This window comes from Camelus ferus, chromosome 32 (assembly GCF_009834535.1).
Source record: "Camelus ferus isolate YT-003-E chromosome 32, BCGSAC_Cfer_1.0, whole genome shotgun sequence".
Taxonomy (NCBI): domain Eukaryota; kingdom Metazoa; phylum Chordata; class Mammalia; order Artiodactyla; family Camelidae; genus Camelus; species Camelus ferus.
The window spans coordinates 16,202,027-16,228,840 of NC_045727.1; the positions used below are offsets into that span (position 1 = coordinate 16,202,027).

Here is a 26,814-nt window from a genome sequence, read left to right on the forward strand (position 1 = left end):
GTATTTGCCTGTACTGGCTTCAGCCCTCTGCTTGTGCAATGATTTTTTTCCTGGAGCTTTCAGAAATCTTGACTCCCAACTACTTCAGGGGATGCGGGTAGGCCAAGGATTTACCCACGACTCAAAGCCAGGTGCTAAGGGTGTGACTGGGCTACAGCTTCAGAGGGGACATGTTCCCTCCCAGTTTATTACTTCCCCTGGGACAGGGTAAATTCCAACCAGAAGGACCTCATTTGAGGCACAGAGACTGTGTGTCCTCTTTCTCTTAAAGCGACAGTAAACACCCACTTTCGCATAATTTCTGGACACAAGAATTTTGCACACCTAACATGTTTGGCTCATGCCCTCTGTGCAATTTTTCTTCCTCACAGGCACAGCGTAGGCACACAATGTGGCTAACATACTGGAGGCACTAGGCAAGCGAGTGCTGAAAAGAAGGGAACTGCTATTTCAAGGAAAACTGGAGCCCGGGGACAGAGCCTGGGGACATAGCCCGGGCTCAGGGTGCTCAGAGCTGCACAGCCCACCCTACTCCCCTTCCTTAAACCACATACCTCATTCTCACTGAGCACAGTCACACCCAGGGTGTTCAGAACTGCAATTTCGAGCTGGCTGAACAGAGGGTCATACACCCAGCAGTGACTTCTGGGAATCTGCGGAGGGAAAATGAGTTGCTTATTCCAACGCCTGTGTGCACAAGACCAAGGGCGGGGGCCAGGAAGAGGAACAGAGCAATTTACCTGACACTTCTCCAGGAGGAGAAGCAAAAACGCTAGCTGGTTCCTAGCTATGACGCAGGTGGCAAAGTTCCCAAGGCCGTAACACACGCACTTCAGATGACAGCTTCCTGTGACCAGGGTCTCTTCTTGGGGGGAGCCAGCGGCCACATCCGACTCACCTGGTGATGAGTCCAGATACAGGTTTCCAAGGGCTTCCGAGAGAGTCCCCGCAGGAGCCTTCAGTTGTTCCAGATAATTCCGGAGACATTTGATGATGGTTTCTAAAAGAGCAGGCCCTGAACACCGTCAGAGGGCGCACTCCGACCCCGTGAACGAAGTCAACCACGCCGGAGCCCGCAGACCCGGGGAGAAGAGGGGCGGGGCCGGGAAGGCTTCAGCTCCTCGGACCTCACCCCAAACCTGCCAGGGACCCGCAGCCACGTCCGCCCGAGACTGACAGGCTGCCCACGGCCCGCAGCCTCAGGGACTGTCAAGCGAAAACTAGGTTTCATTCTCGGGCATGGTTTCCATCCAACGCTCATGTGAGCCCAACCTAACTTAATAAGAGGCAACCTGGTAAACGCAGGTTATGTTCTGAAATGCCATTAAAAAAATAATAGAGGAGCAGAGCTCTCAAAATCACACTATAAATAACAGGGAATAAGAATGATGTGTAAAAAATTAAAAGAAAAAAGCTGGGCTGGGGCTTCTTGAGACTAAATACCCTAAGTCTCTTCCCTTTCCTTGCACTGGTACTGAATTTAGTAGAACAAATCTGTAAGTAAAGCAAAAGAAAAAGCAAACAGCCGTATGTCCCCATAATAAGATACTAATTTTCACTTAGCAAAGAGAGCTTTAAATAAGACGCAGGCTCAGAAATGCTGCATGAAAAGCTGGCTCTTTTAATCCTTGCTGGGGAAACAACTGGTAAAAGCTTTCTGGAAAGCAATTTGACACCGGGTATCAGTTTGGTCACCCTCTTTCACTTAATGATTCCACCGCTGGGAATATATACTAAGATCACCCTAAATTTGGTAAAAGCTTTATGCAAAAGGGTGCTCACTGCAAAATTACGTATAATAACTAAAAAACAAGTAAACTAAATGTCCCTTGATAATCTCAACAAAAATTACGTCGATTTATCAACAATCTCGATAAAAATGAGTACCTATGGTATATTCACTCCATGTATTAGTATTTCTGTTGCCACACATTATGTCTGGGAAGAGATTATAGCGGCGTGTGGGCTGGGGGAGTGTACAACGTCGTGTCAAGGAAAAGAGCAGGATAAATACACACCTCAGTGACACTGATAATGACAACTAGCCACCACTGCCTCCTGTGCAGCAGGGAAGCTCTGTTCTAAGCACTTTACTAAACACCTCATTTAATACTCAAAATTGTACTACACATAATTATCATGTCCATTCCACAGATAAACTGAGGGCCAGAGTTCAGCGCCCAGAGACACACAGTTGTAAGGAGAGTCAGACTTAGAACCCGGCACGGACACCGCTGTGAAGCAAAAGGTCATCAGATGAGGGTGGGGGCCCTCCCATCCCGACTGCCTCCAGCCTGAGCCGGGTGATACCCACCTAGTGCTGAGCTCCAGAAATCAGAGATAAGCAGGTCCTCCCTGTTGAGAAGAAATGGCGTGGTCATCTCTTGTCCCTTTCAGGGTTGTTCCAACAGTGACCTTCCTCCCAACCGTGATCTGGATGTGGGAAGGTGGAGGACCCTCAGATGCAAATCCCACCCGTGAGACTGGAGCATGATACACGGAGACCACGTCCAGAGTCAGAGCAGCGCAGCTGAGCTCGGGGAAGGCAGGAGGCTTTCCTGGAGGAGGGCCTGATCCCCGGGGACAGGTCTGGCTGTTCTGTATCCTTGGTCCACAACAGCAGTAGGGCACAAGCGCAGCTCCATGAATAGTGGGGGAAGGCACAGACCTCGCCTCTCTGCACTTAGCTCCCTCATCTCTAAAGTGGGGATGAGAACTGTACCTGCCACAGAGGGTTACAGGGAGTAACTGGTAACACTCAGCATAGTGCCTCGTACGGAGCAGGTACTCAGTCATGGCCTTTGCTGTTATACATAATTTTCAGGGGAAAGTAAAAGGGACAATCCCAAGGGCTGGGCTTTCTTTAAAGTCAACTGGTCCCACGAACCAGAGCAAAACACAGTCAATAGAAAATTGAAGCTGACTTAAAGAAATGGAAAGATATCCCATGCTGTGGGGTTGGAAGAATCAATATTGCTCAAATGGCCATACTGCCCAAGGTAATCTACACATTTAATGTGATCCCTATCAAATTACCAAGGACATTTTTCACAGAACTAGAACAAATAATCTAAAAATTTATATGGAATTGCAAAAGACCCAGAATTGCCAAAGCAATACTGAAGAAAAAGAATGAAGCTGGAGGAATAACCCTCCCAGACTTCAGACAATACTACAGAGCTATAGTAATCAAAACAGTGTGGTATCGGCACAAAAACAGACATATGGATCAATGGAACAGAACAGAGAGCCCAGAAATAAACCCACAGACTTTTGGTCAATTAACCTTCAACAAAGGAGGCAAGAATATACAATAGGAGAAAAGACAGTCTCTTCAGCAAGTGGTGTTGGGAAAACCGGACAGCTGCATGTAAATCAGTGAAGTATTCAAACTCATACCATTCACAAACATAAACTCAAAATGGCTTAAAGACTTAAACATAAGACAAGACACGATAAACCTCCTAGAAGAAAACATAGGCAAAACATTCTCTGACATAGATCTTAGCAATGTTCTCCTAGGCAGTCTACCCAGGCAATAAAAATAAAAGCAAAAACTAACAAATGGGACCTAATTAAACTTACAAGCTTTTGCACAGCAAAGGAAACCATAAGCAAAACAGAACGGCAACTTACAGAATGGGAGAAAATACTTGCAAATGATGCAACTTACAGAGGGTTAATTTCCAGAATATATAAACAGCTCATACAACTTAATAACAACAAAAACAAACAACCGAATCCAAAAATGGCCAGAAGACCTAAACAAGCAATTCTCCAATGAAGACATACAAATGGCCAATAGGCACATGAAAAAAATGCTCGATATCGCTAATTATCAGAGAAACACGAATCAAAACTACAATGAGGTGTCACCTCACACCAGTCAGAATGGCCATCATTCTCAAGTCCACAAACAATAAATGCTGGAGAGGGTGTGGAGAAAAGGGAACCCTCCTACACGGCTTGTGGGGATGTAGTTTGGTGCAGCCATTATGGAAAACAGTATGGAGATTCCTTAAAAGACTGAAAATAAACTTACCATATGATCCAGCAATCCCACTCCTGGGCATATATCCAGGGGTGACTCTAATTCAAAAGGATACATACACCCCAACAGTTCACAGCAGCACTGCTTACAATAGCCAAGACATGGAAGCAACCTAAGTGTCCGTCGACAGATGACTGGATAAAGAAGATGTGGTATATTTATACAATGGAATACTACTCAGCCATAAAAACTGACAACATAATGCCATTTGCAGTAACATGGATGGACTTGGAGATCATCATTCTAAGTGAAGTAAGCCAGAAAGAGAAAGAAAAATGCCATCTGATGTCACTTGTATGTGGAATCTAAAAAAAAAAGGGATGCAAATGAACTAATTATTTATAACTTAGATGACCTGATTTCTTGAATATGTGTAAGCACATTCGACTGTCCTTTATGACTGGATTATTGCATTCATTTGATTCTTATTTTGTGGTTGGCTTTAATCCTTTGATAACTAAGTTTAAAAGCTAAAGCTCTGAACTGTTCTTAGAAACAATGAACAGTACATATATGTAAATTTTAAAACGGATTTCCCTCTCAATGAGTTGCTGGTCCTTGAATAAACTTTGTTTACATAAAAGAAAATTTGTGGGCTTCCCTTTCGTGCTCCCTCCTCTTCAGAGACGGCCCGCACTCTGTCTATGGAGTGTGTAGCTTTTACTTTAACCTGTGCACACAACTCCCACACCTCTTTCCTTGCCTTTCTCTTGCCTTACACTCTAAGCAGTATGTATCTCTCTAAATAAATCTACCTTTACTCAAATAAAAAAAAAAGGAACCAAGAAATTGTGTATATACACACAAAGGAGTATTATTCAGCCATAAAAAGAACAAAATCTTGCCATTTGTGACAACATGGATGGACCTTGACAGCATTATGCTAAGTGAAATAAGGCAGAGAGAAAGACAAATGCCGTATCTCACTTACACGAGGAATCTTAGAAACAAACATCAAGCTTACAGCTACAGAGAACAGACTGGTGGTTGCTAGGGGCGGGGCCTGGAGGGTGGGTGAAACGGATAAAGGGGGTCAAAAGGTACAAATTTTAAGTTAGAAAATAAATAAGCCATGGGGATGTAATGTACAGCATGGTGACTATAGCTAAAAGTACTGTATTGTGTATTTGAAAACTGCTGAGACCTTAAGCTCTCATCACAAGAAACTTGTTGTAAAAATATAAAATGAACTGGATTTGACCTGACAAGCCAGAAGCTAGTGTTCAGGGGGCTCAGAGAAGAGACAGGGTTGAAGAGGCTGCCCTCATGCCCTGCGCAGAGGGTAAAGGAGGGCTGTGATGTACAGGGAGTGCGTGGTACACCGGGGAGTGCGTGCACAGGAGGACAGCGTGTGAAGTGCTAGGCTCTTCTCTCCTCAGGGCAGTGGGGACTCCACCACACTAGAGGGTACAGGGAGAAGTAGGGAGTCCCTGGGGCACACTGAAGAAACTGAGGAGGAAGAACAATGTCAGGACGTATGGAAAGCACCTTAGGAGTTCTCCAAACCCCTAGGCACACTCATTCTCACCGGCATGAGATTCTAGAAAAAGTCACTGCTTTTCTTCTCAGGCTAACACTGCCTCTTGGTCCTAATTCGTTTGGGGCGGGGGGTATAAAATTAGTCTAATCTCTCTCAGTTGTGACAGTCCTTCAGCTATTGATTGAAAAGCATTAACAAAAGCTGTTATTTACTGAGCCCTTAAAGGACTGCAAATAAAGAAAGGCAATAATACTAATTAACAAAAGTTAGTAACATTTATTGAGTGCTTCCTGGGCGTTAGCCACTGTTCTAAGCATTACTGATGGGGGTCAGGGCAGACTGCCCCCAAATATGCCACTTTGGCATACTGATTATTTGGAATTATAGCCACTTGAAAAATATCCAGTTCAAGAAGAACACTCTGACCCTCCTTTGTTTCCTGAAAGCAGGAAATCAATCTGCCATATGAAAACATCCTCCCTGTACCAGGAGGATAAAAGGCATCCTTATCGCCAGAGATGGGTAATTCAAGAATGAGAATGCCTTATAAACAAACTGTTACTTCACTAATTTGCTACCCCAAATCCAAGCCCCTTTATTTTGTCACAAATAACTGTCTAAAAGGTATAAAAGCTGCCTGTTTTGGCCACTTTTTTGGGTATCATATTTCATGGGATGCCTGTACATTCCTAATTAAATTCGGTTTCCCCTTCCGTTAATCTGTCTTGTGTCAATTTGATTATTAGACCAATCAAAAGAACTTAGAAGGGTAGAGAAACGCTTCCTTCTCAGCACTATCTTAAAGTACACGGCAAGGCATGGAAGAGTGGGGAGTGGGGGATAAACCAGAATAATGGAGAGCTCTGAAGCACAGGTGTTTGGAGTCACAAAGGCAGGGGTGAATCCTGATTCCCTACAATACCTATGTCTCTTTAAGAAGGGGCGCCCTACCAGGATTCCAGCTTAGCTTAATTGTACCTATTGATAAAGTGTATAGAGTTCCTACGCAGTGCCAGGCATACAGCAGTCCTCAATTAACGAATGATGATAATCATGAAGACAATCACGTGTGCAGGTTGCTGCCCTGGTGTTAGCAAAACCACTAATAACCAATATTCGCGTAATATTAATACCAAACACTGGTACTGCTCTTACCACGCGCCCGACACTGTTGGGAATGGTTCACATTTACTAATTCACTGAATCCTCAAAACAAACCCATAGAGGTACTACTTTCATGTCCATCTCACAGACATTATGTACTCTGCCCAAAATCAAGCAGCCGCAGTTGCAGTAAGAAGAGGTAACAAACTTTATTAAGCGCTCTCTGTGCTCCAGTCTGTAACGAGTTCTTTACCTCCGTTTAATCCTACAATAACCCCTTAAAGGGTTTGCATTTACTCCCACTTTACAGATCGCTTGGAGGGTCCCCAAAGCGTGAAGATTCGGACCCAGGACTGAGCCCGTACTCACCCGGCCTCCCGGATGCGACGAAGCACTGCTCCGCCGTCCACCTCGGGCTCGGCTCCCGGGGCCCCGGCCGCCGCCGCTGCCTCCCTCCGCCTCGGACGCCGCGCCGCTGAGCGCCTTCTCCGCGGAGACACCGCCTGCCAGGCTTCCAGCGCCGCCGCCGCCATGGGCCTCTGACGTCACCGGCGCGCGCGGCCTACGTCATCGGCCCGCGCCAGCTCTGCGGGAACTTTAGGGGGAGGTAGGCGCAGGTGGCGCGTGACCATGGGGCCTCTCCGCCGCGCGCGTAGGTACCGGGCGGGAGTCCCTGGGACCTCTGGGTCCGGAGCCCCGAACCCCGATCCCCGGGTTGCCTGGCTACTCTAGCGGGTGGGCGGCGCCCGGCGGCGCGGGGACACCAAAGGGCGGGACCCCGGCCGAGAGCGTATTTTGGCGGCCCCACCGCGCTGTGACCCGGCCCCGACTGACCCCCGCGCCTTTGCCCACCAATCCCAGCCCCCTGGAGCTGAGGCCCGACGACACTTTCCAGTGCTCTCGGCCGTTACCGATCTCCTCCTGGCGCATCGCAGTTATTAGCACCCCTTTTTCTTGCTCTGTGGACCCATTGAGGCCACTTCCTACATCATCACTACCACCCCTAGGCCTTTGCCGGCCATGTCTTTGACTCCCCCGGTGGTTACTCAGACTTTCCAGGCCACAGCTTTCTCTGGCCACATCCCATCACCTGCCCTATCCCAAGACCATTACCGGCTTCTGGACCTTTCAGAGATAGGCTAATGGACCTAGGGCCCAAGCCTCTGGGAACAAAGGATGGGGGTTTCCAGGCTGCAGTCCTTGGTTCCACGGGCTTAGATGCCGCCTCCACAAGCATCCAGATAGGCTTCATAGATACCATAGTATGACCCTGGGGAGGCCCCCGCCCAAGATATCTAGAGCTGAGAAAAGTTAGAGGTTTTACAGGCCATCAGAGATTTGGTGGTGTCCTCTCTGGGGACTTCTCTCTACCAAAGGAGCTTAAAAAAACTCTCTTGTGTTCCCAGCAGGGTGACAGATGGTGAGCAGGCATTTGAAACCATGTCTCTGGGGACATTAAGTTTGAAGAAAGTGACAGTGGGAATAGTTTTGAAGTGACCAAACGGCTGACTTGTGGAAGGATTAGACCTTGTTATCCAGACCAGTGTTTGGAGGTTACTGGGAGGCCAATTTTAGCTTGGCGGGAGGACAGATTTAACACTGTGAACTGCCTGTCTCTGGAGGGAGGTAAGCCAGAGACAGTCAGGTAGTTTTGGAAGGAGAATACAAGAGGGAGGATGAGAGGAAGTCATGCCAGCATCCCTTCTGAGTCTGAAACATCACAATACCCCAAGTTGTCTCTTGTGGGAGTTTGAAAGCCACTTGTTAAATTCCCTTTTTGTCTTTTGGAAACTTGCCCAGCTCTGGGATGCTGCATGTTCAGACTGCCTCGGGGCTGTCAAGGTGACAGTTCCTTAATTTGAGTTCCATTATTACTACAGCGCCCGCCTCATTTGTATAGCTAGCAGTCCTTGGCGCCCAGAGCTTTTTCGCACCCGTTACTTAGTTTTATCTTCTGTGTGACATCACTGTGCAAGTAACCATGGGACTTAACGCTGAAGTTTTGCTCCCCTCTCTTTTTTATTTTGTAACATGCTTTTCAGCTTTCTGGAAAGCTCTTGTGAAGAATACCATTTGCTTAACCCGGCTGGGTCACATGCTCACTCATGAGACTCTGAAATAATCTATTCTTTGTGTTTATTTTAGGACCACAGCACTGATGTTTGAACAGGAAGCTTCAAAACTTTTTTAAAAAAACTTCAGAATGGCTCTGAACCAGACAAGCTAGAAGTCGCTCCAGAGCACCGCCTTCAGCATGCATTTCCCTGGCCCAGCTTCCCTGGCAAGGAGCTCTTGGAAGGGGTCATTCTGCAGAGGGCCAGAGAGCTGATGCTCACGGAACCTGATTGGTGGATTTGACTTTTCTGATAAAATTCTCTTACTTGATTATATTGTCTCCCAGAGGCCTGAGAGGCGTGCCGGTCTTCACGGGGACCCAAGGGTCTGCAAGGAAGGGAAGTAGCAGTTTCGTGCTGAATGAAAACTAAGCAAGTAGCCTTTGGGACTGGAAACACTGACCTCCCACATCTGGATTCACTGGATTGGGGACGCGGAGGAACTGTCACTGCTGGGGAGAAAGAGGCGAGACTGGAAAAGAAAACCCAAATAAAGAGAATGAGGGCCCCCGGAGAGTAAATGGCCGCCTCCGACTCAACAGAGACGAAGTCAGCCTCCTGGTGAGTAGCAAGCCCTGCAGGTGCGGTGGTTCCTGCCGGGCTGCCGGATGGATGCTTCGGGTTAACGGAAAACCCCAGCCAGACTGTCTGGATTTTATTAAGGAGGGGGAAATGCCATTTTCCTCAGTGAATCAAGGGCCATTCCTCTCCAAAGCTGATGGTTTGTAACCTTGGGAGCTGCCTGCAGTGTCTGGATGAGGCCAGCATTGCTGGGAGATGGTGGAAAAGAGCTGGGGCTGGGCCCTGCAGCCGGCCTTGCTAATACCGTGGGCACCGGAGGCTTCACTTCTGAGAGACAAGAAATGGTTTTGGTGCAGAATTACTCCAAGGAAAGAGGTTTGAGGGGCTGGCTCTTGAAGGGTATTACACAACATCTGCCTGCAAGTCAGTCCCCTCCTCACCCACATGGGGTAAGCCAGTCGTAATTTGGTTCAGCAGATGTAATCGAGCAGCTGAAAGCGAGAGGCATGGTTTCAATAGAACGAGCAGGATTTAGTGACGGATTCTCTGTGTGCAGGTCAGAGTGACACCCCGGTTTTCTTTTGTGTGCCTGGAAGAGTGGGGGTGCTTTCACCCAGAGAACATAAAGAAAGGGGCCCAGCAGTGGGGTTCATTCATTCATTCATTCGTCTATCCATTTACCTAGCCAGGTAGCTTCCAATTTTATTGACATAAAATTGACACACAGCACTGTATAAGCGTAGGGTGTACAACACAATGATGTGACTTACAGAATCATGAAATGATGACCACAGTAAGTTTAGTGAACATCTGTCATCTCATACAGATACAAAATAAAAGAAGAAAACAGTTTCCCTTGTGATGAGAACTCAAGGTTTACTCTCCTAGCTTGCACTGTAACGTATAACAAGGAGCAGTGTTAATTATATTAATCATGTTGACCATTACATCCCTGGTACTTGTTTATCTCATAACAGGGAAGATTGTGGCTTTTGACTGCCTTCATCCAGTTCCCCCTTCCCCCACCTCTGTCGTCCGGTGAGCACAACTCTGGTCTCTTTTTCTGAGTTTGTTTGAAGTATAGTCAATCTGCAACACTATGTTAGTTCGGTGTCTAACGTAGTGGTTTGATATTTCTATATGTTACAAAATACTCACCACGTGGCAGTGGGGTTTCTGTGTTGGTTATGAAACATTTTTGAGGCTCTGTGATGTGAACTTGCCCTGTAGCCAGTTACACACTGGGTCCTAGGACTCGAGAAAGTGGACTGTGCTGGAACAGAGTTAGTACTTGTCATTGGGAAGATAAGGTGGGAGCCATGGAGGGTGGCAGGGGGAGGGCGTGGATCGGGGAGAAGAGTGCAGGTGACAGAGTGGTCACATGCTCTGGCCTGACGTGTGTGTGCTCTCAGAGACTTAGAGGTTAAAACCCAGGTCCAGCCTGGGGAGTTTGCTTTGTGGTCTTAAAGAGGTAATTATAGTTATTCTGCTCCCGCAGAGGGAGTAGAGGGTTATAGAAATTGAGGAGAGAGCTTCCTCTGGGGGGAGAAAATCAGAAGTTTGATGAGGGATGGTGTTAAAGGATGGGTGAGGATTTGACAGGCAGGGAGGGGTGTGGTGCCTCTCTGAACCCTCACACGCCCCCATTTTTCCCATTATAGACTCACTATCCTGTGTGGAAGCTGCAGGCTTCCTGCCTGCCTTTTCTCACCACGGCCCCAGGACTGGCACACGCAGCACACACCGCAGGCCCTCAGCAAACATGTCAGATGAACGCACGAGTTCCGGGTGGAGGGCCATTTTCCGGAGGTCTCGTGCCTGGCAGTTGTGGGGGCGCTGACCGAGCCATCCCTAACTTACTGCGTTATCAGGGCCTTAAAAGACACTGCCCGACCACACGGTTCTACAGTTAAGGGTCAGTGTCTCAGATAAGAGGCGTCCTTGTGGGTGTCCCGTCTTTCCTTAGCTGTTCCCCTGCTTTTCTTGGGCAGATGGTCTGACGGCTGGATAGAGGCATATTTTTAGTCTGACTCGACTGCATGTATGAAATGGTTTTATCTACTTGCAGCCCCTGGGTTCCTTCTTCTGGGGCCACCAAAAGGCTTTTCAAACCCCGTGCAGTGCGCCCCTCTCCGGCTGTGTTTTCAAACGCCCTGCTCCCAGGATAGAAGGAAACGTGGCTCCCTTCTTTTCTCTTGCCAGGTGGAGTTACTTTTTCCTTTATGATGGTTCAAAGGTGAAGGGCGAAGGCGACCCGACCAGAGCTGGCATCTGTTACTTTTATCCCTCGCAGGTAAGCCACCACGGCGTTTTATTGTTTAATGGGGATCCCACAGCCTCGAAGTGGTGACTTTTCAAAAGGACGGGGTTCACATCTGGAGAGTTTTCTTTGCACAATCCAGGCATCTGCCGTTTCTACTCTTTTATTCTTAATTGTACTGTGTATTGTTGTCCTGGTGTTGAAATGCCCAGGCAGCCCACCACTTCTGGCCTCCCTAGCTCTCTGATACCATCCTGATTTTCTGTCTGCCCCCTGTTGAATAAAACCTCTTCTTCAAACATGTACAAAAGTGGAGAGGCGCGCATCCTCAGCCCTCGTGGGCCCATCACCAGCTTCAACAATGATCAGCGCTTGGCCAGCTCTGCATGACCTATCCCAACTTCTCCGCACTCCTTTTTAGTCCCTGGAGTGTTTTGAAGCAAATCCTAGCCATTGTGGCATCTCCCTGGTATCAAGTGACATCTCGAACTGCAAAGGCTGTACTTAACATCCCACTCAGCAAAAGTTACAATAATTAGTAACAATAAGTCCTTAATATCATCAGATATGGTCTGTGTTCAAATTTTGCCTTTCTTGTCTTAGATATTACTTAGTCCTCCCTTCCTTCCTTCCTTCCCCCTTTGCCTCTCTCTCCCCCCAGTCAGTATCCAAACAAGGCCCACATACTCCATTTGGTTATTTTGCATTTCAAGTCCCTTTTATTGTGTAACACCCCTCACCCACCCCATGCTCCCCGCCCCCGTGCCACTGAAATTTTGAAGAAACCAGGTCACTCATGCAGATGACGTCAGCACATCCCCAGCTCCAGATCTGGCTAGTCACTTAGTCCTGATGGCGTCGGTTACTGTCTTCCCAGCGCATTTCCTGCAAACTAGTAGTAGTAAGGTCCAGAGCCTTGATTAGGTTCAAGTTCAGCTCTTTTCGGCCAGAGTTCTTTGTTTTCTGTTGCATCACATAACGTCTGTCTGCACCCCAGTTTAGTTAATGCGAAGATCGGGTAGGAGGACTGTGTCTTGGCTCATGTGACTGTGCTCTGCCTTGGATGGTGGGGATTAGTCTCGGCTGCTTTGGCCACTCCACAGGGGATCTGAATAGGGATGGAGGCTCATGCTTCCACCCACACACATGCCTGTAATCCTCGGAACAACACTGTGGTTCCGGGCAGTCATCTTACGTGTTCACTGTGCTTGTCTTGTGACAGTTCAGTCATCCTGGGCAGGCTGCAGTAAACCTTGTCTACAAAGGGCCAGAGGTAATATTTTAGGTTTTTCGAGCCACGTAAGGTCTCTGTCACATATTCTTCTTTGTTGTTTTGACAACTCTTAAGAAAATATAAAAAGCATTCTTAGCTGATGGGTTATATAAAAACAGGCAGCAGAGTTGATCTGGCCTACAGGCTGTAGGCCGCAAGCCCCTGCTCCAAGAGATGCCACCAGGGTTCAGGAGCGTCAGCTTCACACCTGGAATTTGCTCCTTTCCCCTAGACCCTGCTCGACCAACAGGAGTTGCTCTGTGGACAGATCGCCGGGGTCGTCCACTGTATCTCCGACATTTCTGGCTCTCCCCTAACCTTTGTCCGTCTGCGGAAACTTAAGTTCGCCATAAAGGTTGACGGCGATTATCTTTGGGTAAGTTTAACAGGCAGAACCGGTGCCAATGGGGTGGCCTCGACCGAGTCATTTGTCTTGGTGACGAGTGTTGTGATGACGAGGCTTAGAAAGTAATATGTGCACAGCTTGATAACCGGAAAACCAAACCCAATCAAAAATGGGCAGAAGATCTAAACAGACATTTCTTCAAAGAAGGCATACAGATGGCCAAGAGGCACATGAAAAGATGCTCAACATTGCTAATTATCAGAGAAATGCAAATCAAAACTACAATGAGGTATCACCTCACACCGGTCAGAATGGGTATCATTCAAAGGTCCACAAACAATAAATGCTGGAGAGGGTGTGGAGAAAAGGCAACCCTCCTACACTGCTGGTGGGAATGTAAACTGGTGCAGCCATTATGGAAAACAATATAGAGATTCCTTAAAAAACTAAAAATAGACTTATATGATCCAGCAGTTCCACTCCTGGGCATATATCCAGAGAAAACTAATTCAAAAAGACACATGCACCCCAATGTTCATAGCAGCACCATTTATGATAGCCAAGACATGGAAGCAGCCTAAGTAGTCCATCGACAGATGACTGAGTAAAGATGATGTGGTATATGTACACAATGGAATACTACTCAGCCATAAAAAAGAATGAAATAATGCCATTTGCAGCAGCATGGATGGTCCTAGATGTTATCATACTAAGTGAAGTCAGTGAGACAGAGAAAGACAAATATGTGATACCACTTATATATGGACTCTAAAAAAATGATACAAATGTACTTATTTACAAAACAGAAACAGACCTACAGACATAAAAAACAAAGTTATGGTTACCAAAGGGAGGGATAAATTAGGAATTTGGGATTAGCAGATACAAACGACTATGTATAAAACAGATAAATAACAAGGACCTACTGCATGGTGCAAGGAACTATTATCAATATCTTATAATAACCTATAATGAAAAAGAATATATATACGTGCAACTGAAACACGACGCGGGACACCAGAAACTAATACAACACTAAATTAACTACACTTCAGTAAAAAACACCACAAAGAACCATCTAAAAAAAATTCCTTGACAGCCAGTGGTACCATATCCTCACAAGTGCCGTTGTCTCACACCTGTACTTATTTTAAACTTAGTCCTGAGCTGAGGGGATGCTTAAATGTGAGGAAGTATCTTGACCTTTGTAGGTATTATTTCCAACACTTTTATTATGGGAGTTTTCTAACATCCCAGTTGGAAGAACTTTACAGTGAATACTCACAGCCTCCTAGACTCTGCAGTGAACACTGCAGTCTAGTTGTCGGATCAGGCATCTGTCTGTTCACCCCTTATCAATCCAGATTTTATTTTGATGCTTTTCAAAGTCGCACACATGAGTATACGCCTGCCCCGCCCCCGCTGCTTCATCATGCGTAACGTGCACTCGGGTTCAGGTATTTGTTTGTGGTTCTTTTTCTCTTTGGAGGTAAAATTTATTTACATATGATGAAATACACAAATCTCGAGGGTACCGTTTGATGCATCTGGATAAATGGCGCACCTGGGTAACACCAATCCTGTCTGGATACAGAGCATTCTCATCAGGCTGGGAAGCTCCCTGTGTCCATAATTCTACCCCTCCAATCCCAGGTAACCGCTGCCCTAAATTTGTCCATCACAGGTTAGTTTTGCCTGTTCTAGGGCATCATACGCGTGACATAACACGTGGGGCATCCCTCTGTGCAGGTTTCTGTCCTGCCACCTAACGTGTGTGGGATTCGTCCACGTTGTAACACGTACCGGCGATTCATTCCTGTTTATTGTTGAACAGTATTCCATTGTCTGAATGTACCACGGTATACTTATCCATTCTCCTTCTCTGGAGACATGAACTGTGTCCAGTTTGGGGCGTTTGACAGTAAGGCTCCAGGAACAGTCCTGTACAAGCCTTTCGTGGACACACATTTTCATTGCTCACGGGTACACATCTAGGCGTGGAACTGGGTCACAGGGTAGGTGTATACTGATTTGATAAGAAACCGCCTGACTTTTCCCCTAAAGTGGTTGTACCATGTTATGTTCCCACCAACGGCGTATGAAAATTCCAGTTACTTCCACATCCTCATCAGCAGTGACGTTGCCAGACTGTTTAATTTTAGCCGTTTTGCTGGATGTAAAGTGGTATCTCATGGTGGTTTTAATTTGCATCTCCCCAATGACGAGTGATACGAAGGCTTTTTCATATGCTTCATGGCCATCTGTATATCTTCCTTTGAGAAGTATTTGTCCAAAGCTTTTGCCCATTTTTAAAATTGGGTCTTTTATTTTTTTGTTAAAATTGGGTTGTAGGGTACTTTATACATCCCCTGGACAGTCAGTTCTGTGTCAGATATAATTTAAAGCTATCTTCTCCCAGTTTTCAGTGTGCCTATTACGTTTCTTAATGACGTCTTTTGATGAGCAGAAGTTTTTAATTTTATCTTTTATGGTTATTGCTTTTTGTATCCTGTCTAAACCCACTGCCTGCCTCATTGGAGAAGACATTCTCCTAGTGGGTTTTTTTGTAAGTTTCATAGTTTTAGCTGTTGAATTCAGGTCTGTAATCCACCTTGGGTAAATATTTGTGTATGGTGTGACGCAGAGGTCAAGGGTCCTTTTTTTCCTACACGGCCATCCAGTTGCTCCAGCACCATCGTTGAAAAACTTTCCTTTTCCTGTTGAACTCCTGTGGCTCCTCTGTTGAAGATCAAATGACCATTTAGGGATGGCTCTCTTTCTGGGCTCTCGATTCCTTTTCATTGATCTTTTTGAGGATTCTGTGCAAGTACTACACTGTCTTGATTCCTGTAGCTTTGTATTAAGTCTTAAAATCAAATGATGGTTCCTTCTCCAAGACAGCTTTTGGATATATCAGGTCCTGTGTATTTCTAGCATAGAATCCATTTGTCAGTTTCTAAAGAAATACTGCTGGGATGATTAGAGTTTCATTCAATCCATAGATGAACTGGGGATGAAGTGAGCAGTGGCTGTGTGCCCGGCCACTGTCCACACCTGGGTTCCATCAGTGAACAAAGCAGACACCCCTGCCTCGGTGGAGTTACATTCAGAGGACGTTCTTTAATTTGTTTTCTGTCAGGATTTGTTTAAGGTTCTGATGATTCCCTTAGGAAAGGTTCCTACAGGTAGAATTAGCGGAGTCAAAGAATAGGAACTTTTTTCAGGCTCTTTAAACATATGGCCAGGGTCCTTTCTAACTGAGCAAGTGTTTATCTTCTGTGGAACTGAGCACCACACAGCATTCTGGGGTTCGAGAACTGTGTGTGGATTCAGTCCGTTCCCGTTCTCAAAGCATTCCATCCCGCTGGAGAGACCAGATGGCCATTCATGAAACACTCTGAGTCCAGCATTTACAATAAAACCCAAGTGAACATTCAGCGTCCAAATAACAGTGCTCACAATACAGGGGACCAGGAAAGAGGTCAGCAGTGTTGGCTAAAGTGATCAGAACAGACCTCCTGGGGTGCCAGAAGCCACCATGGGCCCTAGAGGGTTAGGGGGGCAGATTCAGGCTAGACCACTTGAGCAGGCTCAGAAAGTCTTTGCTTCCCTTGGAGACCAGCCTGGGTGGAGGGTACGGGGCTGCACAGCAGAAGATGGATTCTAACGGGCCAGTGGATTCTCGGGCTAGTGAGCCCTAGAGAAGAGGAGCATGCCTGGCCTCCTGGCCTCCCCCCTGCAGGTGCTGGGCTGTGCTGTGGAGCTCCCTGATGGCAGCTGCAAGCAGCTCCTGGACCAGCTCATCGGAGTCTTCACTTTTTACAACGGACCTGTTTCTCTGGCTTACGAGGTACGAGGGTGGCGCTGAGGAGTCTCATGGGGAAACCTCTTCAGTGAAACTGATATTGCCAGATCACAGCCTTTACCCTGGGGTCTGGTGTGCTTTACGTAAACACACCATGTCCCACGACAAGGTCACAGGCCCTGGGAGCCCCTGTCAGATGCCTTTCTTCCGTGGTGGCCTGAGTCTTGTTCACCCAGATGTGTGTCCTCAGGCCCTCATCCCCGGGACGGCTGGGAAGGTGCCCTGGCCTGGGGAGGCAGGTTGTCCGGGCAGGAGGTGGGCGCCTCGCGTGTTCAGAACAGGCCCTCCCTTCCGGCCAGTTTCCTGTGTGGGAACAGTTGTAGCGGTAGTTGGAGTCCTTGCCGAAGAGTGTGTCTCTCAGCATCTCAGAAAGTGACCCCCGGCTGTTTCTGTTTCAGAGTGGCTCCCGGGAGGAACTGAGTGCCGGGTGGGACACCTTCATTGAACAGATTCTGAGCAACACCAGTGACCTGCACAGGATATTCAACTCCCTCTGGAACCTGGACCGAACCAAGGTAACAGGCTCAGGCCCCTGCTCACTGCACGCCCAGAATCGGGCTTCTGGGTGCTTGTCTTTGCCCTTAACTGAGCTCGGTCCCAGTCCGCGCGGTGGGTGAGCCCTGCGCTGCCCTCGCGAGCCGAGTGAGCTTGGAGGGCCGGGCTGCATCTCAGAACCACACCTTCCTTACGTGTAAAATGGTCGCGTAAGACCTGCCTCCCAGAACTGTTTGGATGATGAAATGAGACAGTCCGCTGATGACAGAAAGCAGACACTCAGGAAAGGGTGCTATCATTTTGCTAATGCCCCAGAAGTGCTGAACTCAGGCACCTGAGGTCCCCGTCTCCATCTTTTCATTATATGATCGAATTATTCTCGATGTCAGAAATGCCAGTGCTGACAGTTTACAGCCAAGGCTGCCATATCCGGGAGCGGGGCTGGGACGTACTTTGTCTCTGGGCTGTTGCTTTTGCCATCGGCAGGCAGTGGAAGGAGGCTGCCCTCGTAGCCGGTCTGCCTGCTGCTCAGTGGCCTTGATCTTGGTGAGCGTCACGTCCTCACTGTCCGGCAGCCAAAGAGTGGCGAGGCAGTGCCCCTTAAGCCAGGACTCCTGAGCCTCTCGGGTCTCGGGGGCTGGGCCTCGCTGCTGTGGTTGATGGTGTCCCTTTAACGGGGATGTGGCACCATGACTCTGCGAGAAATGGGGACGGGTTTTCCTGCTCCTGTGTGGGAGCTTCTTGGAGTCGGCCCCAGAGCTGTTCAGACTGGCTGGCCGGGCCTGGGCAGGTGAAAGAATTAACCCACTTCGCACAGCATCAGCTCCGGCACGTGGCTCCCTAACACCCGGCTCTCACGGCTCCCGGGTCCTCACGGGTTCTGGCCACGCCACAGGGAGCAGGAAGAGGCGTTGGTTATAGCTGGCCATTCTTGGCCAGGGTCAAATGCTTTTCTGCTCTTAGGAACTTTTCTACAAGGAGTGTGGACTGAGGCAGATACCCCTGAGGGAAGACTGTGATGTTTTCATTTGATGTGTGGAAGCGACAGGCCCTGGCCAGACATCAAGCCAGTGACACAGTGGGGCCTGGGCTTCGAGGGCGGGTGGAGGATGGGGTGGGTGGGTTCACCTGGCCCCACGACCTGAATCTGAGGTGCGGGCCCCCCTCCTGCGGCCTCCTGGTCTCAGGGTTGACAGTCCGGGTCTCCTTGGCAATCTCCTCTGTCCCCTGTGGATATCCACATGGTGTATTCACTTCACCTTCTGGCTTCCAGAGAGGCCTCCTTGTTCCAAGAACTGGGCATTCTGTGGTGCAGCCGTTCTGGGTATGAGGCGGGACACAGACGTTAGTTACCGTGCAGGCACGCGCTCCTTCCAGGCTTGGGTCGGGACCTGTCCGCCTGCTCTGCAAAGCCCCTGCCCCTTCCGCCCTTGCTGACTGGGCTGAACCTGTGGCCTGCTTCCTGCCCGGCACAGGTGGAGCCCCTGTTGTTGCTGAAGGCGGCCCTCATTCTGCAGACCTGCCAACGCTCGCGCCACGTTCTAGCTGGCTGCATCCTCTACAAGGGACTGTGAGTACCGCCCGGCCCTTCTCCTCTACCCCACCCCCTGCTGCAGAACCGGCCATCCCAGCCACCTCCACAGTGTGGCTGGGAAGCTCCGCGTGTGGCCAGTTCCAGGTGGGCTTCTTTGGCAGATGTCACGTAGTTTAGCTGTGACTTAGGGTCCCTTCCTTTCTTTGCACAAAGCTGAGAAATTGGAAACAGTTGTGTCTGAAAAAGAGTCAGGAATATAAAAGGCGGTTTTGAAGAGGTCCATGAATTCCTCTGGTGGGGTCTGCCTTCGGACCGTCAGTCCACACGCCCCGGGCTGCCGGGCGCCAGCACCGTCCATAGAGGAGCGTGGAGGCCCTCCACCCTGCGGCCCGGCGCCCCCGTGCGCTTGGCGCTGCATGCTGCTGCTCGGCTCCTGCGGCCTCACGGCCGGGTCCACCTTGGGCGGGCCTCTGGGATCTCACAGCACCTCTTCACACAGCTGGAGGGCCTCTTGGTGAGCCTGGGTGCCCCAGAGCCACTGCATGCCTCTGCCAGGCCTCGTGGCGGCCAGAGGGCTGTTCTTCTGTGCCCAGAGCTTTCCGATGACCAGAGGGATGTGCCCTGGAGAAGTTTTCCAAGCACTCAGTTGGGCGGGGAGGCTCTCGGGCCTAACTGGCTGCTCTTCCTCACAGCCAGGGACCTTGGGCAAGTTGCTGAATCTCCACTCTCTCCCGGGAAGTGGGGATACTTGGTGGAGAAGGAAATGAAATGAGCGACGGAGAAGGACAGGGCACAGTCCTGGCCCCCAGTGGCCCTCAGCCCATGAGCCCCTCGTCCCCTCCCCAGCCTTTCACTCTGATGGTTTTGAATCAGCCTGGGGCGCCGCCAGGCTCACCAGCAACATGGCATCAAAAATGGTTTTTTTCTTCCTGATTTTGCATCTCTTAGTTTGTTTTTTTTTAAATTTTTTTTCTATTGAAGTATATAGTTGGTTTACAATGTTGTGTTAAGTTCTGGTATATCTTAGTTATCTTTAAATTATACACCTAACGCATGAACACATTCTCAAAAGTAAACCAAGAGGGAAACACACAACACACAAGAGTCCCCCGCGCCCCCCCAGGCCGTCCCCACTGGGAGCAGTTTGGGGAGCATCCTTCCTGTGTTCTCTGGGCTTTCACACACCTGCCCAGACAGGCATGTATTGACTGTCTATTTTTGCTCGTTATAAATGGGATCATATGGTCCTCACCTTAACGTGTAGAGATTTCTCCATCAGTCCGTGTCGGTCCACCTTGTTCTTGTAATGGGTGTGTGTTTTTTGGTGTCACAGCTGTGTCATGATTAATTCACTCTCTTTTTGTAGGCATTTAAATTGCTTACCCCCCCTTTTTTTTAACATTTTTTTATTGAGTTATAGTCATTTTACAATGTTGTGTCAAATTCCAGTGTAGAGCAATTTTTCAGTTATACATGAACATACATACATTCATTGTCACATTTTTTTTTGCTGTGAGCTACCACAAGATCTTGTATATATTTCCCTGTGCTACACAGTATAAACTTGTTTATCTATTCTGCACATGCCTGTCAGTACCCTTTTTTTTTAAAAATGATTTTTACCACTTTTCCTGTAATGAATATCTTTAAGCACACACCTTGGTACAAGTCGTGTCCAAGGGTTTGGACATTTTAAACATCGCTGGGAACCAGAGAGCCCTCTGTGAGGGCTTTCCACGGCTCAGTCTTCTGCCAGCTGTGTTCCCGAGAGCCTGGTCCCTGTGGGGTGTTAGTAGCATTTTCGATTCGGAGTCCTGAGTGTGCTGCTTCTCACGGTGTTCCTGTTCCTGTGTCTGACCTCCAGGATCGTTAGCACCCAGCTGCCACCCTCCCTCACGGCCAAGGTCCTGTTCCATCCAGCTGCACCTCGGGACCAGGTATCGTCCAGCCCCTCCGCCTGGCTTGGGGCACTCCAGCCAGCGGGTCTGTCTTTGTATCAGGCGAGGCTGATCCCCAGCGCTGGCTGGGTGGGGGTGGCTGCCACCTTGTCCTTTTCAGGACCCCAGGTCCATCAGTGTGGTTTTCCTCAAGAGTGAGGTCACTGGCAAGGCTGAAAGAAAATGTTTTCTTCTGCCTGGTAGCCTTGGCTAGTTGGTGTGTCAGCAGTTCGAGTGGAGCTGTGAGAATCTGACTTCCCTCAAGGATGGGCCTGATGTCAAGGAGATGTGGGAATTTTCAGGGAAAGACTGTAAAAGATGACTTAGGACAACAGAAACGTTTAAAATGCTTCCATCGTATATTTACTTAGTTGCTTTTATAACGAAGGAAAAGTCACACACGCTCACTGGGAATAAAGCTGCCCACAGCTGGACCGCACGCCCCACAAGGCTGAACGTACCCGCTGCTCGCCCTTTGCAGACTGGTTTGCCAGTTGCTGGTCAGAAGCAGGAAGACAATTAATTCACCTGCACCACTTTAAACTTCCTAAAATTTTAGCCAGCCATTTAAAATGGCCAACGATGCTCTAATGACAGAAATTGCATGTCACCCTTTCAAGCAGAAAAATAGAATTTTATATAATGTGGCCTCAAAGTATAAAAAAATGCATAGACTTGAAGGAAAACGGGCCCAGTGTTAACAGTGTTAGCTTGTGGGTGGGGGGAACGATACGTGATTTTTTTGAGAATTTTCACCTAGAGTCGGCTTATGCAAAGAAACAAAGTTGTTTCATAGGAGTGAACGTCATTTTGGTTCGAAGAGTAGTTTTTGGTTTTTTTGTTTTGTTTTGGTGGGTCCTTTTGGAACCCTTAGGTGGAGATGGCTGGGAAGCCCTTTTGAGAAAACTCTGGGGCTCCTCCCCTTGGTTGTAAACCGCAACAGGGGGTGGGGATGGGGCAGGGCACCTGGTTCAGGCTGAACCTCTCTGTCACGGCCCCAGGCCCTTCAGGCTTTTGTTACGTGGGACCTGTGTGAGCTCTGCGCCAGGGCTGCAGCAGACATGGCTGTGTTCTAGGCAGGTTCTCCGAGGTCTAAAAGAGAGCGTGGATGCTTGCTGTTAGGCCCAGAGAAGGGAAACAGAAACCAGAACGGAAAGCCTGCTGTGAGCCAGGGCACCCGCAGCCTGTGCAGGCCGAGGCACCCTCGACCCCGCGTCGGCGGCGAGTGGGCAGCCTGGGGGAGCATCTGCTCCATCTGCTCTGCCATTGGCACATGCTGGGACAAGCACTCCGGGCCTGGCGACGTTCTCGGAACAGATGGCACCGCACAGTCCTGCTGGTTGGGTCAGGAGGGAATGCGGCACCCGGCACCCTCTTCTGTGTGTGTTCGTTTTCAGGAACCACCTCCAGGAGGGGACGCCCTGCAGGAAGGCGGTAAGTGGGAAGGACCTTGCTGGCTGCATCCTGAGGATGGTCTGTGAGCTGCCTGTCCCTGTTCAAGTCGTGCGAAAGGCCGAGTGGTCCCATGCAGTTATTCCATTGGCTGCTGAGACTGGGAAAGTAGGCCTTCCCAGACAAAGTTACCCACCAGAATCCTAGTTGTGAAGCTCCTGATTTCAGGCGCACCTTTTAAATCCCTGTTTTCAGATCCTCCTCAGCTCACCCTTATGGCACTACTCATTCCATAAGGTCACCATTGATTAGGACACAGTGAGACCAGTGGCAACTGCCGGCAAGGCCTTTGGCAGCATGTGGAAGTGCCCCCGAGAGGGCTGTTTTGTTTTATTTTGAAGCATAAGTTGGGGCGGATCCCTTTTGTCAGGTGGAAGTGCTTTTTTCCAACGTCTGTCTTTTTTTTAAGTGCCACTCAATTTTCTGCCCCAACTCATCACCCTGGGAGCCCGGCTGCCCACACAGGCTTTTGCTCACTAATCACGGAAATTGTAGCCGTTCTGTGGCTTCTGTTCCGGGCTGAGGAATGCAGCGGAGGGCTGCTCTCCCAGCTGGCCTGCGGGCCGGCTGCACCACCCCAGGAGCAGTTACTGTCCCCGGTCTTCTCTGGCCCAGGGGAAAGCCCTGTCCACGCTGCTTTGCAATTCTAGGAGCGGCACTTCCTCCAGATGTCCAAATCAGGCCTGTGTTCGTGACGGAAGGGGAAGCTGTCAGTCTCCATGAGTTCCCCAGGGAGCCTGTGACCAGGTAGGGGAGCTCAGGGGGTTCCCCTCAAACCATGCCTTGGGCTCCCCCTCCTGTGGGTTTATCCACTGAGCCCCTGGCACGTCCCATCCTTCCATAATTCCATCTTCCCCAGACTGTGCCTGGGAAGGGGCAGCTGGGGCTTCAGCGTTCAGATAAGAGGCGTCTGGCACAGTGAGGCAAGTGTATGTTTCAGATCCCAGATCTGCTGCTTATCAGCCGTGTGACCTTGGCAAGTCCATTCCTTGCCTGAGCTGCAGTTTTCCCCTCTGAAATGGGCCTGGTAAATATCTACTTCATGCGACCACCATGAAAGATGTAAATCGTATATGTGTAGCTCCCAGTATAGGGCCCGACTCAGAGCCGACCTCCAGACGCGGGTGCCTCTGATTCAGGTGGCTCTGCCGCTCCCAGTAGGTGATCCTGGTGTCACTGCGTGAGCCCCAAGGATCAGGCAGTGCCTTATGTTTACTCCTGTGGTTTGACCATGACCTCTTAGGCTCTGTGGCCTCAGCGCCCACTTGACGCCAATGGTCATGCGTTTTAGGGAAGCCCTGCTGTAGTCTCCCCTGGGGAAGGGCCCTTCCTCACGCCTGCCTTGTTCGCTAGCACTCCTGCATCTGCAGCCAGACTCCAGGAGCCCTCCGCCCTGCGCCCTCCAAAGGGTTGGAGCACACCTGCCCCGAAAGAAAACAACCCTGGGCACACGGAAGCCATGGCCTGGGAGCTGGCGACCACCCCTGAGCCCACGTCCCCTAACACAGTTTGGCCAGATGGCAGCGGGGAGAACGGACACTGGTATGGCCGTGACTGGGAGAGCGTCGGGCCCTGCAAAACCGCGCCACTCTGCCCGGGGCCGGGGGCCTGGTCTCAGCCGCGCCCTGGTGAAGGAACCTGGTTTGTCCTGGGGGAAGGAGGAACTGGACTTGTCTGAAATCCACATTCCAGAAGCTCAGGAAACGGAAACCTCCTCAGGTTATTCTGACTTCCCATGCGTGCGTGCCCCAGAGGGCGCCGATCCTGGCTGCGAGGAGTCCGGCAGTGACTCTGGCAGCCCCGAGCCCAAGTCACCCAAGGCCCCGCCCGTGGGCACAGCCATCGGTGGCCTCCTCCCTCCCTCTGCTCCTGAGATGCTCGTGCAGAATGGAGCCCAAGAAAGGCTTGGACACCTCTCTGGTGACAGCAGCCAAGCCCCTGTTCCCGGGGAAGACCACCCCCCTGCAAGGACGAGCGGGCCGCTGCCAGCGTGTTGCTCAGACTCGGGGCAGACAGGGACGGAGCTGCCTGTGGGGGGCCAACGGGAGGAGCAGTGCGATGACGGGGGTCCTGAGAGCCGCCCAGGCCCCGGCCCTGAATGCGACTCGGGCTCGGCAGACCCTCCTGGCAACAGTCCCTCTGCGGACAGAACCAACTCCAGGTCGGCCCCGACATCCAGCGTGGGCCTCGTGCGGATGAACCTCTACACTCACTGCGTTAAGGGACTGGTGCTGTCCCTGCTGGCCGAGGAGCCACTGCTGGGAGACGGCGCCGCCATCGAGGAGGTGGTGAGTGTGCACAGACCTCTCGCCCCGCTCCCCCGACCCCGGGCCCGCTCCAGCCTCCTGGGCGCAGGGACAGAGTATCTGGGGCTAGCACAGGGCCAAGTGCAGAGACATCGGCGGTGCTGGTGCTCCTGCCGTTTCCAGCTTCCAGTTTCCGAGCCTCCGGGTCTTCATCCGCGGGGTGGGGTGCCGGGCAGTCCCGCAGGCGATGACCACACACATGGCCATTACTGTGCTTCCGCCACCAGCAGCCTCACTCCCTAGCCTGGCGCCCAGGCCCTGTGTAGCTGGAGTCTACACGTGTCACCACCTGGGCTGGGGGTTCTCCACCAGCCCTGACTTCTCCGTCTGAAGCTCCTACCTAGAAGGCCTGGGATGTCTGAGACGCTAACTGGCTCCAGGAGGGCTCCTCCCCAAGCCCCCAGCCCTCCCCTACTTCAGCAGTAGGCTGACCTTCCCCTGGGCCTGGCCCACGCTGGAGGGCCCGTTGCCATGGTAGCAGCTTGCTTTGTTTGGCAGGGAGCGAGTGGCATGGACAGCAGGTTGAAACTGGGGCTCGCCTGGTTTTGTTCTTAAATCTATCTTATTCTAAGTGCATCCTGTTAGCATGCAGGGTCTGTGACCCTCCACCGACGAGCGAGTCACCTTGGAGCTCAGTGGAGGAGGGAAGGCGCTGCCCCCGCATGGAGCCTGGGGGCAGCACAGCGCCTCCCACACCTGCTGTGCTCCCGTCCCCTGCCTCCCCCCCCCCCCCCCGAGTGCCCACTTGCTGGCTTCACCCTTGCCTTCCCTGTACCTCTGAGTGACAGTCTCCACCTCCTCATTTAACAGCTCAGGGCCCGTGGCTGCAGTTTTGTACCCCCGTCGCCTGGCCAAAGCCATTGTTTCATGGTCTGTCCTGCTTCGTGCCGAGCTTAGACAGGGCATTTTGAGGACCCAGTGTTTGGATGCAGTAAAGTGGATCCCATCTCTCTCTTTTTACCTTCCCTCCAAAAAAAGAAGAAAAATAGCACAGGCTGCTCTTGGAGAAGGAAGTAAATTAAGATGCATTCTGCATTCGCTGTATGCTAAATACCTCACATCTGCCATTTTAGCCGAGCTCTGGAACAGCTCTGGGGGTAGGCAGGTAAGAAAACCACCTCGCTGAGATCAAGACCCAAGGCCTGTGGGTGGTAGAATTCCTGCCTGGTTTTCCACCCCGTCCCTGCCTCTGTCCCCTGCTGACCTGACCTGGGAGCGGCAGATGGGAAGGTGAAGGAGTAATGCCCTGCCTTCCGTGGCCCCCAGTGCATGGATGTCACTTGGTGTCATGGCGCTTCCCTGTTGTCAGGACAGCGACCTCCCTGGGCCTTCATGGAAGGTCGGGTTTGGGGTTGGGTAGGAAAGAAAACGCAGTTTTATAGAAAAAAAAATGACTAGTCTTTCGTAAAAAGAGCAGGGCATAACTAACTTTGGTCGGCTTGCTGGTTTGAGAGCCGGGCCGGTTGCTCAGGCCCGGAGGCCATCTATCTTGTAATTAGGAGAAAGCTTTTCCTGCCTTCAGACCTGCATACAAAACACTTGACCTGATTTCCCTCCAGACCCTCTGCTGCTGTCTGGAAAAGCCAACCCTGCAAGATGGTAAACGACAGCTCAGAAGTGACTGTGAACACAGCCCCCCAGAAAGGCCCCTTGCTGATGTTCCCCATCGCTGGGGTACCATCCTGTCTTTCAGTGGATCAGCTGCCACTCTTTTTTTTTTTTTTTTAATGTTATCTGAGGGTGGCGGATGGGGAGCCCTGTGGAAGGCGGTTGGTGGGGTGGGCATCAGTTCAGAGGGAACAGAGCAGGCTCACACCAGGGGGCAGCAGAGAGCCGCCGGTAGTTTCCTGCTCAGAGCCTGAGATAACCATCATCTCACTGACCTTCAGCTACAGTGAGATCAATTGTTCATTGCTACAGTAGGACGTTGGGGCATCTGTGTGCAGGAGACGGAGCCTGAGGTCGGTGGGAGTGTTAGCATAAAATACGAAAAAGCACCCCCCTCCCTTGACATTGGTGCTTCTGAGTAAATGTGTGTTCCTGCATCATTTCTTCTGCATGTTTGGGGACACGCT

General features: G+C 50.2%; 2 protein-coding genes across 8 annotated transcripts in view; one reads left to right on the top strand and one right to left on the bottom strand.

The window, feature by feature from the left end:
- Window positions 1–7,197, bottom strand: part of SRRD (SRR1 domain containing) — a 17,466-nt gene extending 10,269 nt beyond the window's left edge. For 4 of the 7 annotated variants that reach the window (XR_004316599.1, XR_004316596.1, XR_004316598.1 and 1 more), the window contains exons 1-4: window positions 7,005–7,196; window positions 2,315–2,355; window positions 741–1,000; window positions 555–653 (exon numbers count right to left, since the gene is read on the bottom strand). Coding sequence is in view for 3 of the 7 variants with exons in the window: in XM_032471552.1 (XP_032327443.1) it covers window positions 555–653; window positions 741–1,000; window positions 2,315–2,355; window positions 7,005–7,168 (564 nt within the window). In the remaining 4 variants the exon portion in view is untranslated. Of the gene's footprint in view, window positions 1–554; window positions 654–740; window positions 1,001–2,314; window positions 2,434–7,004 lie in introns of all 7 variants that reach the window. The other 3 variants (XR_004316597.1, XM_032471553.1, XM_032471554.1) reach the window with 2 other exon arrangements.
- The window catches only part of HPS4 (HPS4 biogenesis of lysosomal organelles complex 3 subunit 2), a 25,689-nt gene continuing 6,068 nt past the window's right edge, over window positions 7,194–26,814 (top strand). The window contains 12 exon segments of the mRNA XM_032471551.1: window positions 7,194–7,287; window positions 8,781–9,310; window positions 11,474–11,564; window positions 13,037–13,180; window positions 16,893–17,000; window positions 17,414–17,530; window positions 18,986–19,080; window positions 20,909–20,981; window positions 22,379–22,415; window positions 23,084–23,180; window positions 23,787–24,000; window positions 24,002–24,721. Coding sequence (XP_032327442.1) covers window positions 9,270–9,310; window positions 11,474–11,564; window positions 13,037–13,180; window positions 16,893–17,000; window positions 17,414–17,530; window positions 18,986–19,080; window positions 20,909–20,981; window positions 22,379–22,415; window positions 23,084–23,180; window positions 23,787–24,000; window positions 24,002–24,721 — 1,737 coding nt within the window. The 5' untranslated portion in view covers window positions 7,194–7,287; window positions 8,781–9,269.